The sequence below is a fragment of the Berghia stephanieae genome, chromosome 5 (assembly GCF_034508935.2).
Source record: "Berghia stephanieae isolate SIO BIC M18660-M18661 chromosome 5, UCSD_Bste_1.3, whole genome shotgun sequence".
NCBI classification, from domain to species: domain Eukaryota; kingdom Metazoa; phylum Mollusca; class Gastropoda; order Nudibranchia; family Aeolidiidae; genus Berghia; species Berghia stephanieae.
Window position 1 is genome coordinate 10622584 of NC_088364.1, and position 18277 is coordinate 10640860.

General features: G+C 35.8%; 1 protein-coding gene across 2 annotated transcripts in view; it reads right to left on the reverse strand.

Moving 5' to 3' along the window:
• Positions 1–18277, reverse strand: part of LOC144972398 (neuropeptide SIFamide receptor-like) — a 301907-nt gene that overhangs the window by 49260 nt on the left and 234370 nt on the right. Inside the window, exon 1 of one of the 2 annotated variants that reach the window (XM_078913539.1) lies at positions 235–924. The exons of the other annotated variant lie outside the window; for it this stretch is intronic. Within the exon in view, the coding sequence (XP_078769665.1) occupies positions 235–724 (490 nt within the window). The 5' untranslated portion in view covers positions 725–924. Of the gene's footprint in view, positions 1–234; positions 925–18277 lie in introns of those variants that run through there. 2 annotated transcript variants of the gene reach the window in all.

The window sequence follows — 18277 nt, forward strand, 5'->3', positions numbered from 1 at the left end:
AAAAAGGAAAGGAACCAAAAAAAAAAAAAAAAAAAAAACACACCAAAAAACAAAAACAAAACAAAAACACAAAAAAAAAAACCCAAACAAAATTACCAAAACAAAACAAACGAATAGAGATAACAAAGAAGAAAACATTTCCCTCATGAATAATAACCCACCAAAAAGTATACTTATTTACAGTGAAGAAAACCAAGAAAGACAAAAGTGCAAATAAAACAAAAAGTTTCTTACGTGTGAAGATGGTGATGACCATATTGACTGGGTGACATACGATAGTCATTATAAGATCCGCTATAGCAAGGTTCATGATTAAAATATACGTCGCCGAATGAAAGCGTCTATCCTTAATCACCATGGAAACAATGGCGACGTTGCCTAGCAACGCCGCGAGAAAGGTCACAGAGTACATGACGGCGAGCACGGTAATCATGATGGTGGAATGACGTAATTCTCTGAAAGGCTGATCTGTGTTGTTGACATTGTCATTGTTGTTGTTGTTGTTGTTGTTGGCAATGCAGGTCGTCTTGATGTTCTCAAAGCTGCTGCAGTTATTGAAGTTGGTGAGATCGTTGATGCAGCAGATTGTGTGTTCCTCTGGGCTGTAGCCGTGGCCGTAACCGTAAGAGTCGTGGAAGCGCTGGACGGTGTTGCTGGAATTGGTCACTGTGCAACATGTGAGGTTCTGTATTCCATGCGTGCCGGTCATAAGGACTAACTCCATGACGAATTCGATGATGATGATAATATTAACTATAAATTACAACGAAGTCTTGAGGAAGTGTTTTTTAAAATGATTACATCACGGTAAAATATATATTTATCCATAGAAAATAACGTTAGGAATGAAATGGTTACCTATTTTGTTCCATAGTTGTGTCTATTTCAACGAACACCAGGATATTATGAGAACAATTCACATAGTTTGACCTTATTAGTTGATGGAAGATCAGAAAAAATTAATAAATAAGGAACTAAAACAGTGTAAAGGGCTCCAGTTTTTAACACGAACCAAAGAAGCCCCCCAAACCCAAATAATTTAAATAGCTACAAACGAATCAGTAAGTTATAACGCGGAAATGTAATCTTGTGTGTCTGTTTTTACCGATGTGTGTGTGTGTGTGTGTGTGTGTGTGTGTGTGTGTGTGAATACATACATATATACATACATATATGCATGTCTGACATCCGAGCCCACTTATGGGCCGAGTTTAACATTGTTGTAATGGACAATAGATTTTGCGTCATTTTATTATTTTTTTTTTTTAGATTTCCATTACAACAATGAGCCCATAAGAAACTGGATTATCAGACCTGCAAATATTTGCACGTTGGTTTTTACCAATCTTTGAAATATTTATTCCATCATAATGTTAACCAATTGGAACATGCAGAGGAATGAACGTGTTATATTATCAATCATTTCATTTATGAAACAACAGCAACAACAACATTCGCTGAAAACCCTCGAGTTAATAACCTCCATCAAACAACATTTCTGGCAAGTTAGGAACAGAAAAAAAGAAAATCAAAATCCAATTTTAATCCTGTTTTGAATTGAGTTAAATTATAACATGCTTTAGGCGTTATGAGGCTAGCAACCAAAAGTCATCAATCACTCTTAAGAGGTAACATAATAATGTTATGATTATCTCAATATCACACGTTAGCGTGTATTAGCGTGGCTCTCATTTTACAAAAGCAATGCTATTATTATTGCTGTTGTATTATTGTAATTATTAATATTATCATCATCATCATCATCATCATCATCATCATCATCATCATCATCATCATCATCTCATCTCATCATCATCATCATCATCATCATCATCATCATCATCATCATCATCATATTATTATTATTATTATTATTATTATTATTATTATTATTATCATTATTATCACTGTCATTATCATCATTATTATCATTATCATTACTACTACTACTACTACTACTACTACTACTACTACTACTACTACTACTACTACTACTACTACTACTACTACTATCATTATTATTATTGTTGTATTATTATTATTATTATTATTATTATATTATTATTATTATTATTATCATAATTATTATTATTATTATTATTATTATTATTATTATTATTATTATTATTTATTATTATTATTTTATTATTATTATTATCATTATTATCAATAGCATTATTATAATTATCATTATCATTATTACTATTACTATTATAAATCATTATTATTGTATATATTGTTATTATTACCATTGTTGTATATTACGTGGAAATCAATGGTATCATTTTCCCCTTTTTTTGGTTTCATTTACCATTTTTTCTCTTTCAAGCATGTTGCCATCAAATGTTATGATGAAAATGAAAACTGGAAACTGGAAACTTGAATTTGTTTCTCTTTTAACAAATCCAAGCTGTTTATTGTGATAAATATTCTGTTTCTGAAAATGCTATTTTGCTTTGACAAAACAATTTGAACAAATGCGAGGCTGGCTGAGAAAAACCCGGGAAGATGCGGCAAGCTTCGATTCGAGATATATGAGCCAAAATCGAAGATAAAGTGTTCCCCATAGGGAATGAGATTAGCAGAAGAGTAGCGTCCCTTGACTGGACGTCACCGGCGGAAAAGTTATTAGAGAGAGAACGTCAATATGGTTTTGCGCATGCGTCTCTCGTCCTCGCTTCCGGTGAAAGCGGCATGAGACACTTCACCGAAAGCGAGGACGTTCTCTCTGTAAGGTGACGTCCAATCAAGGGACGCTACTCTTCCGCTAATCTCATTCCCTATAGCAACAAGTTTTATTCAGAAAAAAATAATTCATAACTTGGGTTCTAATAGACATAGAAAGAAAATTTAAAGTGGTAAATGATCAGAAAGATGTGGTCTACACCACTGCATATATAACTCAATTTATGAAATTTGCGCATCTTTCCGGCTTTTCTCAGGCAGCCAAACAAATATGATCGTAAAACATCTGTTAGAGTACTCTGGAAAAAAAGAAACAAACAAACAAACAAAGCGTTTATATAGCGCAAAATCCACTGATCGTGCTCAGAGTGCTTTACAAGGGGTCATTGACCAACAGCAACACGAAATATAATATAGAACGAGATATGACGCCTGTTAGGCGATTTCACATTTTTTTTCCGGATAGACACGTCGCTGTTAACGACCATCTTACTTATTTCACACCTGAGTACGGTGAGAGAATGTGAATAATGAGCCTTTTCTGAGGACTCTAATAACAATGCGCCGAGCAAGTTCGAGCTCAGGACCTTCCGATCCGAAAGCGAGTGTCATAACACTCTACCACATAGCCGCACAAAAACAACAACAGATATCAAGAATGTTTAGCCAGAAAACTCGGCTTTCGAATACAGATTGAATAAAATGACTCATTTTGACCAACTCTTAAACTAAAACTGGGATATACTCGTAGAATTCTTGACGTACCAAGTTTGAGAGTTATTGACAAGGTAAATAAAAATTCCGCCCTTCGGCCACATCATAATAAGATATCATCACGGTAATTAGGCATTCCACGAGGTAGTATAGATAATAAATAATTCATCAAACAAGATATCAATGTCTGATGTCAACAGGATTCACCCGTGTTGTCCAAAGTTAACAAATAGGGGGCTTAATAATTTTGCACAAGGGGAAAAAAAACGAAAGTGCCTGAAGTGAGTCTCGAATCCGGTACCAAGATAAGAGTCGTTATAATCAAATGATATTTAATTTGAATGATAAGTTTGATGGCTAAATTTTTTTTAAATGTATGTTTTTCTTTTTTTTTTTCTTTTTTTTTTCTCATAATAGTGCATTAGATATGGATTGCTTAAGATATAGCCCCCCCCCCTCCCCTCCATCGCCCCAATCCCTAACGTGTATCAAAGAGTCAAAATCTCGAGACTAAAACACAAGCGTTTGTTGAAGAAATATAGGCAAGTTGGGTGAGTGGGGGGGGGGGGGGGGGGGGGGTGAGAGGGGGGGGGGGGGGGGTGTTTCAATTGATCAGACAAACAAACTGAATCTGTCAAGGCTAAGGTAGAGTGAGATCCGTTGTACAAAGATTAATTGCGTTTTCTTCCCCCCCCCCCGACGCATTTGTTGTTCTTTTAAAAAGAGAAACGACAGCTGTTGTGTTATTCTTGTCGATGAAAACCAAACAATGCTAAATGCAGGCCATGAGGCTTCAAACAAAGTAAATAAAAAACAAAGAAAAAAAAAACAAAAAAAAAAAAAGACCCCCCCCCCAAAAAAAAAATAATAAAAAAATAAAATAAAATAAAATAAAATAAACATACAAACAAAAAAAACAAAAACAATACAGAACAAAAGAAATAAAAGTTACAAAACAAAATAAACAAAAAAAAAAAACAACTACGAAAATACAAGACAAAACAAAACCAAACGACCCCCCCCCCTTCCACGATAAAAGCAAACAAACAACAAACCACGACAATACAATACAATACAAACACAACAACTAGACTGCCATAACCTGGAAAAAACCCCCACATATTTAAGAATTTGACCAGAAAACAAGTCCTTCAAATATCGATCGATTTAAACGATTCTCATCTTGGCAAAAAGTCAAAAAACGGGACTTCGCTAAAAGCTAAAAAAGAAAAAACCACAAAGAAACAAAACAAAATAAAACAGAAAAAAAAGATTAAAAAGAAAGAAAATCTCTTCATAAATGTCAAACAGGAATTCGTCTTTAGAATCTAGATGTCTTTTATTAAAAAAAAAATGTACCGAGAAAATGTAAGGCGTCGGCCTCCGCAATGCAGCCGCGAAGTGTGGAATGATGCTAAAGATCTCGACATGTCCTTCAAAACACGCATAATTTACTCTTTGTTTTTGTTTTCCTGAATGGAATTGCAAATTAAGTTGTCATCGATAACAAATTTAATCTCAAGCTAGTCCTACCAACCCCCCCCCCGCGCCCCCCACCTCACCTCCACCCCCCGCTTTGTATAAATTATCTTTTATGTCGCATTGTAATTGAATTATCGACGGGAGAATGCGAGCCATTTGAATTCCGAATTAAAATTAAATAACCATAAAGTTTATTGACATCATTGACGCATAGATAATGGTAACAGTTAAAAAATTACGAGAGAATAATATAAAGAATAGCAATTATCTCATTATTCAAAGGAAATGCAGCTGACGTCACGCAATGAGCTTATATTTTTAGGAGCTTTTATACGGTGCAATATGCACTAAACGTGCTCAAAGCGTTTTACAAGGGGTCCCTGGAAAACAGCAACAATTAACATGTAGGACGAGACGTCACGACTTGACGCCTGTTAGGCGATAATACATTTTTTTTCGGACATAGACAACGCTGTTAACGCCCGGGCACTCATTTTACACATGAGTAGGGTGAAAGAATGTGAGTAAAGAGCCTCTTTACAAGGACTCAACTATGCGCCGAACGAGGCTCGAGCCTAGGGCCTTACCATCCAAAAGCGAGTGTCATACCACTAGACCACATAGCGGCACTGAGTTATAGGCTTTCCGGCAATCGTGGATATTGTTTCATAAGAAACAAGTTTGTTTTGTTGTTTTTTAAGGGTTTTACGGCGCTTGAACACATTTAGGTTATATCGGCGCCATAAGAAAAAAGTATATAACATTTAAGTATTTGCGTGAAAACAAAGAGATAAACATAAGTTTTTTTGTTTGTTTTGTTTTTGTTTTATCAGTACAATATCCACTAAACGTGCTCAAATCACTTTTCAGGGTGTCACAAGACAACAGCAACGCTTAACACGTAGAACGTGAGACATGAGGCTTGCGAAGCGATACCAAATGGTTTTCTTTCGACAGAGACAATGCTGTTATCGGCCAGGTACTCATTCTTTAGTCGAGTTCAGTGAGAATGTGAATGAAAACCTTTTTCAAGGGCTTAACTTTGAGCCATCCTGAACGGGACTCGGACCCTGGTCCTATCGGCCCGTAGGCTAGTGTCATATTCTTTGACCATAAAACCGTGCGAGAATGTATAAAAACGAGAATTTGAATAAATGCCTTCAATGAGATGTGTGAAAAAAATATTTAAAAAATCAATGTCAGCAAAAGCACAATGGAAAAAAACCCACAAAAAAAACAAAAAAACAAAAAAAAAACAAAAAAAAAAAAAACAACAAAAAAAAAACACAAAAAACAAAACAACCAAAAATCCCCCCAAAAAACAAACAAACAAAATAAAGAAATATCCCCCCCCCCCAAAAAAAAACAACAAAAAACAAAAAAAAACAAAAAAACAAAAGCAAAAACAAAAACAAAACAAAACAAAACAATTTGATGTTTTAAAAAAAAAGTTTCCTTTTTGTATATCTAGCGCAGCGGGACTCGAACATTCGACCAACAGGCCTAGACGAGTGTAATACTCATACCGAATAGACGACAAAGGCCCCTCTCCCCCCCCCCCCCCCCCCCCCCCCCCCCCCCATTTTAGCTATGAGTGTAAATCGTGTGAATCCAATAAAATGATGCAATTTAGATTAAATGCTTAAATTAAGAACTGTCGCGTTTTGTAGTAACCGCGAGATCGAGATCTCACCACAGTTGTCAGATTATAACTAAATAATTATTGGTAGTAGTAATAGCCTAGTAGTAGTAGACAGGGCTCGAGTCGAGTCGCGTTGCGTTGCGCTGCGCATGCGTGATATATTATGTATTCAAATCTCTTTCCTGTGTCTGACGTTGCCAACGACTCGTCGGGAAACATGGACACAATCAACCGGAAATGAGGTACCGCTTGTCAAAATGGGAGGCGGAATAGGTTGGCATATTTTGGTGTTGGACTTTTTGTTGTTCGTATCGATTTTGTTTTTTAATACATAGAATATTTAAAAAATTGACCGAATTTTTCTACCTATCATTATGTCGGAATAAACTGAATGAACAATATGATAAGATTGAGGGAATTCCGGTTTTTGCTTCTTTTAAAGCTTTGATTGTTTCGTGCGTTTGATAGCCGAATCTCATTCCTCTCTTCTTAGACCTGTGTGGCCACATGCGTGACGGATTTGGCAAACATTTGGCTCACAGGGAATCGTGTTTCTTATCCACACACACACACACACACACACACACACACACACATATACACACATACATACATATATATATATATATATATATATATATATATATATATATATATTCACTTTCACTTCCTGATGAGAGCGGATGCTCGAAACGATGTTGTTTTCACTTTCACTTCGTGATGAGGGCGGATGCTCAAATATTGATCATAGTTATACTTTATATATATATATATATTATATATATATATATATATATATATATATATATACATATAAATATATATTGGCAAGTGGATTTTGTGTAACACTAAGGCTCCGAAACCGCTGGACCAATCGTCACCAAATTGTGCATGGTTTTTACAACTGACATGAAGAGGGTTTGCGTGATGATGTTATCGAAAAATCAAATTTGTTTCGTCAAATCCCATCCCATAAAACTGTTTCCAAAAATAGCCACTCTCCATTATAAAACTGGATACAATTCTACGATAAGAAAAATTGCTGCTCAAACAACATGTAAATATTGGATTCAATAGCTCAGAAAATCTGTATGCCATATTCTGATAAAACACATTTACATTTTTTAATGGCCGGAACCCCCCCCCCCCCCCCCAACTACACACACACAATTACTACAAGTATCGTAGGATCAAAATTAACTCCGAGTCGTCCAATTATAGAGTCAAACCTGAGAGTCAAAGACTTGTATGATGTAAATGTTGCTGCTCGAAGCTCGAAGAAATAAAAAACAATGTGAAATTGAATGCAAGCTTCAATTTAATATATACGGAAACAGATAAAATGGACGTTTCAGGTTTCCCATTTATTAACAAACCAGGATGAATGTAACACTACAAACGAATGAGCTAATGTGATAGGGGCGCCACTGCAACGCCACTACCACACTATCTCATTCGTCTGTAGTGTTTCAACCATTGTATTTTGTTGATCAAGGAGAAACCCAAAACGTACTTTTTATATTAAATTGAAACTTACATTCAATTTCACATTGTTGTTTATTTCAAAGAGTTGTAAGCGCATTTCGTGTCTGAGACTTTAATACATTTTGGGTGCCCTTTTGACGATCCAATTTTGAGGAAAAATAATCGGGGTTTTTTTTTGGCTTAAACTCAGATCCCCAAAAAAAGTTGCCGAATAGGATTCAACAGTCATAATGACGCATAGTAACTTAATTACTGATTCTAAACTATCGGAACAATGGCGGACGTCCTCATGAAATATTTCTCCGACGACATGAAAGTGTATCTAGAGGAGAAAAACATTATAAATCTGATCATGTTTTGACTTTTATAAATTCTGATCACATGACACATGAAAAAGTTCTAGCCAGCATGAAGAATAAAAAGCACCGATTTTTCTTTGTCTAGAACCAAGGTGCTGGTTGTTGGGCGGACGGACATGACATCAGACTATTGAATCCTATTGCCGAATCGCCATAATTCCATACAAAAACTGAACAGAGCGGAGGCGCCATGGATACCAACAAATCCCGGATCCACAGAATTAGAATGGAAATATAACCCGTTTTAGCTCCGCCACTATGTTGTTCCAAGGAAATCCTCACCGCCATTCATATGTACCGGAAGTTGGGCCTGGGACCAATCCTCTTCCTAGTTCCGGTTGTGAGATTGCATTGCATACTGTTTGGAATCATTTTAAAGAAGAAAGTGAAAAAAAAACCCATAGAAATAGATTGAATTAACTTTGTAACATTACATTTCCCCCACTTAGAGTTCAACCTCTTACTCTTATTTCTTCTTCTCCTTTCCCTAACAAAAAATAAGCATCTTCTCCATTTACAATTCTTATCTTTGATTTCATGCCCAAATTCACTTAGGAGATTACATGTTAGAGATTACTCTACTTTTTCTCCCCCTCTACTTCCTCCTCCTCCTCCGCCCCTTCTCCTCCTCCTCAATCATGCTATTCTTTACTCTGGTATTATTATTATTATTATTATTATTATTATTATTATTATTATTATTATTATTATTATTATTATTATTATTATTATTATTATTATTATTATTATTTATTATCATTATTTATTATCATTATTATTATTATTATTTATTATTATTATTATTATATTATCATTATTATTATATATTATTATTATTATTATTATTATTATTATTATTATTATTATTATTATTATTATTATTATTATTATTATTATTATTATTATTATTATTATATATTATATAATTAATATATATTATAATAATAATAATAATAATAATAATAATAATAATAATAATAATAATAATAATAATAATAATAATAATAATAATAATAATAATAATATAATAATATAATATTATTATTATTATTATTATTATTATTATTATTATTATTATTATTATTATTATTATTATTATATTATGTTATTATTATTACTATAATAATAATAATAATAATAATAATAATAATAATAATAATAATAATAATAATAATAATAATAATAATAATAATCAAAATAATAATAATAATAATAATAATATCAGCGCATTAGCAAAATAATTTTATGACATTTTAGAGTTCAAGAAAACCAATTTCTCTCTCAACCCTTAACAGAGACGCGATCAAACCCATTTCTTCACTCTAAAGAGGAAGTACAAGTCAGGGCTAATGCAGGGAAGTGTTCTGTGTCTCATTAAGATCGGATTTCCCCGCCTCAGTTTTCATATGTTAACTTTTTTTTGCTAAATCTTATATTATAGATAGTTCTAAGATGACGTCACTCAGGTCTTTATTATTGTTTTTTTTGCCATCCGCAATTATGAGTAATGCTCACTGAACTGTATTAACCTGACTATAAATGTTCATGGATACACATAGTTTTGTGTATGGTCCGTTATACTTCCGGATGGCAATGTTATGAGCTTCTTAGCCAAGCGCATTCCATCTATACAGAGCTGTCTACTTGGAATTTTAAAAAAATTCGTAGTTTCCAAGGGGAAAATGAAAAATTCATTATTAATTGTGACCCGCCGCCTCAAAACGGTATAAGTCGGGATGATCAAAGTGCTGAAAATAGAATCTATGACCAAAAACATCAGACTTGGGTTGAGTCCATGTATGGATTATTGAAGAAAAATTATAGAATGTTAAACTACTGAAAACCGAAATTTCAATTTCTTGACCCGTGAAGCTTAAAACTGTCTATTCAACATCTGGTTCATCCCGACATTATACCGTTTTGAGACGATGGGTCACAATTGTTTTACAAATCAATAATATGCAATCTCCATGATCTACAAATGTACCAAAGTCCTGAATGTAGGATCTAAGGAACTAAATTTTCCTTTTCAGCAAGATTTATTGAGTCAAAGTGGCGATAATGCAGCTCTGTACTTAGAGTCAAAAATTCGTAATTCTATGCCTTTTTCGTAATACTAGACACGTCTGTATTATATTATGACCTGTAGCGTCGAATCGGTACAGATAGTATGCGCTTGGCTAAGAAGCTCATAACATTGCCATTCTGAAGTATAACGGACCAACTCACAAAACTGTGTTTATCCATGAACGTTTATAGTTGGGTTAATACAGTTCAGTGAGCATTATTATAAACGCGGATGGCAAAAAACAATAGCAAAGACCCGAGTGACGTCATCTTCGAACTATCTATTAAGTCAGGATTACCCAGAGCTGCCAACTGTTACGAAAACATCGTAGAATTACTAAATATTGGCTCCAATTTCAGAACTTCATGAGCATCTCTAAAGTCGTTAAAACTTCTTGAAAACGAAAGTTGATGCCAGATAACGTAACTTTCAGCATTTTGAAGTGTTATTTCATCTCTGGGAGTTTGAATTGTTGATTTTTAATAAGCGAATTACAGCGAGTACATTTGTGACCCATCGTCTCAAAACGGTATTATGTCGGAACGAACCAGATGCCCAAAAGCCGAATTGAATGTTAAACTGGTCAAAAATATAAAGTGTTGGCATTAGCACCCGAAAATATGGTATCCATTCTCCTCAATAAAACAAATAAACTCAACACAAGTCTGATATTTCTGGCTATAAATTCAATTGTCAGCATCTTAACCAACCCGACTTAATACCGTTTTGAGGCGAAGGGTCACATTTTCTCTCTCCTAAGAATCACGAGTTTTCAAGTAGGATGTTTGTCCAAATGACAAAAAGTGATCAAAAATTGAAAAGATCAGAATCAGAAAAAAAATAATTAAGTATTAATATTTTGTCTTTCCCTCTTTAAGAAACTTTGTTTATTAATAAACGATTCGTTCATCTTTTTGGTATTAATGAAATGAGTTATTTTTATCGTGCCTCTGTGGTGGTGTAATGGTAGCACCTCTGACCGGTAACCAGAAGGTCTGAGGTTCAATCCCCAGTCGAGGAAGACTGTTTATTTCATTCTTGCTTTGTCTGGTATCTTTCATGACAAACACTTGATCAGTTCTTTATATATGTATAAATAATGTATAATTTAACATATATATATATATATATATATTATATATATATATATATATATATATACATATGACAACTCTTTCCATTGTTCTAGAATATTAAATACTTAAAAAAAAAAACAACAATGAAAAGCAATTTTAGAAATAGATAGTTCGAAGATGACGTCACTCAGTCCTTTGTTATTGTTTTTGCCATCCGCGTTTGTGAGTTGTTCTCACTAAACTGTATTAACCAGCCTATATAAAAGTTCATGGTTACACAGAGTTTGAGTGTTGGTCCGTTATACTTCCGGATGGCAATGTTGTGAACTCATTGGCCAAGCGCATTCTATCTATAGGCTACGCTTAAAACAATGAGAAATATGAACTCCGAGTGATTTTCAGTGCAAGGAATACATGTAGAATCTAACTCGCCACAGCAGGCAACGGAAGGAAAAAACTAATTCCGAGTTTCATATTCAACTGTGGTTATTAATTGAATTCCCAGCACCATGCTCATCCCGATGGGGGGTCCCGTTAGCTCAGTTGGTAGAGCACTCGCTTCACAAGCAAAGGGACAGAGATCTCTCCCGATATTTTTTTTCTGACCGCCAACTCCCACCCTTCCGTCCACACAGTGAGTGGGTAGCTGCGCCTGATAGATCTCGCAGAAAGTACTTTGCGATAGACTAGTGTCCTATCTAAAAGGTAGCAAGCAGTTGCTATTGTCAGTTTCACGCTATAAAAACCGGGATAAACTCCGGCTCCACTGGCCTAACGGCTCTGAAGGACTACTTTTGTTGTTCATTCCTGATAAAAAAACCGTTCTGAAAATCAGATCTCGCTACCCGGAAGTTACTTCAAAACGCCAATACTGTTGTTATCCTCCTTAAAATCTCCAGATGTTCTTTTCTATGACTTCATACCCGGGGGTGGGATGGGTGTGTGTGTGTGTGGGGGGGGGGGAGGGGGGGTATACAAATGCATTATCTAAAATCGGTATTCATCTCGCAATGCGATACTGGCCTTCCCCACAACCACACCTTGAGCAATTTGGGCCTTTTTAGAAATGCTAATTTTGACAGAGTAATTGCCCCAATCGGAAAGGCCAATGGGCGAGACGTTGTTGTCCTTGTTGTTGTTGTTATTGGTGTGTTAGTGTTGTTGCTATTGTTGTTGTTGCTGTTGTTATTGATGGTGTTGTTATTATTGTTCTTGTTATTGTTGTTCTTGTTGCTGTTGTTATTGTTGTTGTTGTTAGTGTTGTTGCTGTTGTTGTTGAAGATGTTGTTGTAGCTGTAGTTGTTGTTGTTGGAGTTGACATTGTTGTTGATATTGAGGTTTGTTTTATAACCGAGGTCGCAAAGTGGTTATTATAGAATTTGACATGAGGGGAGGAAGAGGGGCCTAATAAGAGCAAAAGAAGACGGGGAAAGAGAAGGAAGAGTGTGGGAAGAGGGGGACGAGAAGGAGGAGGAGAGGAGGTGGAAGGAGAAAAAGAGAGAAGCATGTAAGAAGACTGATATTATGAAGATGATGACGAGGACGACGACAACGATGATGATGGGGATGATGATGATGGGGATGATGATGATGATGATATTGGCAATGATGATGATGCAAATACATCACTTTATACCCATACATACTGTATGTATGGGTATAAATTGAGGTATTAAAGAAATAAAACAAATTGAGCATTTATATAGTGCAAGATCCACTAAACGTGCCCAAAGTGCTTTACAAAGGGCCCCTAGCCAATAGCAATACCTAAACATATAAGAAGAGACATGACGCCCGTTAAGCGATGGTACATTTTTTTTACGGAGACAACGTTTTAACGACCAGAATGCGAATAAAGAGCCTTTTCCAAGGAGACTCAACTATGCGCTGAGCGAGGCTCGAACCCAGGACCTTCAGATCCGAAAGCGAGTGTCATACCACATAGCCCCATGTTAATACTGTTTTGATATTAGCTGATGAAGCGGGTTGAGCCCAGTAGGTTCCATTTTTGATAGTTTGGTCGTTTTTGGGCGCCATTATAATATTACTTAATGTACATTACTTTCAATATCCTGTTTACTCCAACACAATATCAGAACGAGGCCACGAGCCGCAAACCGACACCGACTGATGGCCTAGATGGGAAATTGGACCGGAGTGGTTGGACGGCCTGAATGGAAATGCGCTTTGACCTATGACGTAGAAAGAATCAATCTTAAAAGTAGGTCACGGAGAAATGACAGAATGCACGAGCTTTGACGAATGATAATGTACGCATCGAATTCATATAGATGTCATTGTAATGTAATGTAAACACACACTCATAAACACACACACTGTCTCTCTCTCTCTCCCTCTCTCTCTCTCTCTCTCTCTCTCTCTCTGACACTCTCTCTATTTTCACACACACACACACACACACACACACACAGACACACTGTCTCTCTCCCTCCCTCTCCCCCCCTCTCTCTCTCTCTCTCTCTCTCTCTCTCTCTCACCATCACTATTTATATGTCACTCCATCTCTCCTCTCCCCCTCCCCCATTCTCTCTTGCCCCACACCCATTCTCTCTCTCTCTCTCTCTCTCTCTCTCTCTATCTATCTATCTATCTATCTATCTATCTATCTATCTATCTATCTATCTCTCTCTCTCTCTCTCTCTCTCTCACTGTATCCATCTATCTATCTATCTATCTATCTATCTATCTATCTATCTATCTATCTATCTATCTATCTATCTATCTATCTATCTATCTATCTATCTATTATATATATTATATATATATATATATATATATATATATATATATATATATATCTCTCTCTCCCCCCACCCCCAACTTTCCAAATCAACTGTAATTTGCTCATGACAATTTTATATCTCGCTCCCCTCAGAAAATTTCCAAAATCCAATGCATGTGAAACCTATGTGGTTTTGCACTACCGTACTTTGAAGAGGCACGTGTTAAAAACGTTGGTCGGAAAAATATTCGACCTTTAAATATAGGTCGATTTGAAATGGCCCTCATCTTGGCAAAAATAATCTCAAAAATGAGACTTCCTTGAAGACTCCAATCCCAGGTTTGAGAGTTTTTGCCAAGATGAGAGTAAATTAAATCAATCGATATTGGAAGGACGAGTTTTCTGGCCAAATTTTAATATAATATGGGTTTATTCCAGAGTACGGCAGATTACCCTAAGGGATTTATTCTGGTGATTTAAAATTAACCAATAGGGAATGAGATTAGTGGAAGAGTAGCGTCCCTTGATTGGACGTCACCTTACAGAGAGAAGGTCAATTTGGTTTTGAAGTGTCTCAAGCCGCTTTCATCGAAAGCGAGGACGAGAGACGCATGCGCACAACCAACATGACGTTCTCTCTCTAATAACTTTTCCGCCGGTGACGACACAGACTATGGGTGACGTCCAATCAAGGGACGCTACTCTTCCACTAATCTCATTACCTATAGCTCGCTTGAAAGTGTTAACTCGTTTTCTGTCTAGACATTAGACATGACCCAACAGTGTTCGAAAGTCACCCCTTCATACAATACTAGGACAAAGGCAACAGCCTTACTCTTTATTATTTCAAACACGCTAACATTAACCCACATCATGCCCATTAAAGGTTCTATTTGTGTTTATGGTTGAGGGGAGCGGGGTATCTTGTATTGATTGTATGTGCTTGGCTTAGAAGCTCACAACATTGCCATCCGGAAGTATAACGGACCGACACACAAAACTGTGTGTATCCATGGATTTTTATAGTCTGGATAATACAGTTAGGTGAAAATTACTCATAAATATGGATGGCAAAAAACAATAACAAATACACGAATGACGTCAACTTCGTTCTATCTATAGATAAAACTGTGTCTATCCATGGATTTTTATAGTCTGGATAATACAGTTAGGTGAAAATTACTCATAAATATGGATGGCAAAAAACAATAACAAATACACGAATGACGTCAACTTCGTTCTATCTATAGATAAAACAAAGATGACGTTACTAAGGCCTTTGTTGCTGTTTTTTACCATCCATGTTATGAGTAATTCTCACAAAATTGTATTAACTAGACTATAAACGTTTAAGGTTTCACATAGTTTTGTGTGTTGGTCCATTATACTTCCGGATAGCAATGTTGTGAGTTTTTTAGCCAAGCGCACACTATCTACTGAAACCAATGTGGGCAATTTATGATCATTTAAATTGAGAAACCCATCAATAATGAGAATCTAGAGCAGCCTACAAGAAGCCCAAAAAATCTCAACCAGTCAATTACAACAATGTGAGGAAGAATCACCACTAAACATCTCGGGTGAGTCATAAATTCATTTAAAATTGAGTTGGAGACTACTGAAGGAAGACTGTAAAAGAAGGAGCATAGGCTTCAACAGTCGTGACATCACTTCCCTCGTAATGAAGCATAGTAACTTAGTAACTGGTTCTAAACTATCGGAACAATGGCGGACGCCCTTATGAAGTACTTCTCCGACGAGTATAAAAGTGTATCCAGAGGAGGAAATCATAATCAATCTGATCATGTTTTGACTTTTATACATTCTGATCATATGACATGCGAAAAAGTTCTAGCCAGCATGAAGAATAAAAGAAGTACCGATTTTCTATTTTTAGAACCACGCTGCTGGTTGTTGGGCGGACGTGACATCAGACTATTGAATCCTATTAAGAGGAGGAATTGGAGAAGGATAAGAGGAGGGTGAGAGATGTGAGAGAAAAAGGTGAAGAAGAAGAAGAAGCAGAAAACGAGAAGAAGAAGAAGAAGAAAAAGGAGGAGGAGGAGGAGGAGGAGGAGGAGGAGGAGGAGGAGGAGGAGGAGGAGGAGGAGGAGGAGGAGGAGGAGGAGGATAATAAGAATATATTATAAGAAAGAGAAATCAAGTTAAAATAATAATGAGATGGAAATAAGAATGACGATGATGCAGACGTTTATTTAAATGATAATGGTGATGATGACTGTGATTATAATGTAGTGATGATGCTAATGATGGTGATGGTGATTGTGATGATGATGATGATGATGATGATGATGATGATGATGATGATGATGATGATGATGACGACGACGACGACAATCATGACGATGATGATGATGATGATGATGATGATGATGATGATGATGATTATGATCATGATGATGATGATGATGATGATGATGATGATGATGATGATGATGATGATGATGATGATGACGATGATGACGACGACAACGACGACGCGATGATGATGATAATAAAAGTGAAAAGGACGAACAGCACAATAACAGACACGACAACTTGAAAAACAGTTTCTACTGAAACTCTGAAAGTTCTTCAAATGTCTTGAAAAGGATTCAAGACTCACGAAAACATCAATTCATTATCTCTTCTATTCATCCCAAATTCAAAAGAATAAAAAATTAATTCTATCATTTTGTCCAGAAAACGTTCAAAACATGGAAGTAAAACACTTGATTTTTCATTACCATACACACACCTTATTCAATAATACACTCTCCATAATGTTAGCTGTGGCTCTGAAATTCATGAGTAAATTAAATTTGTCATCACGTTCAAAAAATTATTGCTGGGGCCAAAATTGTTATGAATGCGATAAAACTGAACTAAGAAATTGAGCTTTTATATAGAGCAATATCCACGAAACGTGCTCAAACCGCTTTACAATTGGTCCCTGGCCAATAGCAACTTTTAACATGTAGGACGTGACATGACGCCTTTCAGGCGATATTACAATTTTTCGGACAAAGACAACGCTGTTACCGGCCAGGTTAACAGCGTTGTCTCTGTCCGAAAAAAATGTAATATCGCCTGACAGGCGTTATGTCACGTCATACATATTACGTATTGCTGTTGGCTGGGAACCCTTTGTAAAGTAATTTGAGCACGTTTAGTGGCTATTGCGCTAAATAAAAGCTTAACCTCAAGTTCAATCCGATTATACCGTTTTGGGACGTCGGGTCACCATTTTTTAACTAACAGGAGAAAATTATTGAGTTTGGTATTGGCAGCTTATCTTCTGTTTTCTTTTTTATTTCTGTTTTTTAACAATTATTAATTTACATCAGCCATGCCTGGGGGCTTTTACACAATGCTGCCAACTGTCCGATTTTTTTGGGAAATTTGCCGGTCATTGTTCACATCTCTGTTTACAACTAGGGCTGTTTTTCCTGTTTTCTGGAAGGAGACCATTGAAGGTCTTTCGTCTCAAGACAGAAATAATATAATTTATTTATATATTTAAATATATGAATATAAATATAACCAAGCAGGCTCTCGAATGGAACCCACGGGGCAAGAGGAAACGGGGTCGTCCAAAACAGACTTGGAGGAGAAGCCTTCACCAAGATTTGTGCTTCTCCAATCTTACCTGGAGTGAGGCAACGGTCTGTGCCAAGGACAGAAGAAGATGGAAGAGTGCTGTTGAGGCCCTATGCTCCTCCAGGAGCCAAGAGGCATAAGTTAAAAGTAAGTCACATATTTAAATGTCATGCTTTACTTTTACTTTTTATCAGCCTGTTTTGACTATGTGTGCAATCCTTCCCAATCTATTTTCAAAATTCTATTTACATTACAAATCCATTATTACAACTCTATTCTACTTTCATGTTCGATTATTATAGCTTTGCATGTATCGGCTTTATATTTTATGAATATATGATGTTTATTAAGTTTTAAATTAGCTTCGTATTTTCGTCAATTATTTCACAACAGTGTATAAATCTGTGTATCTAGAAATATAAC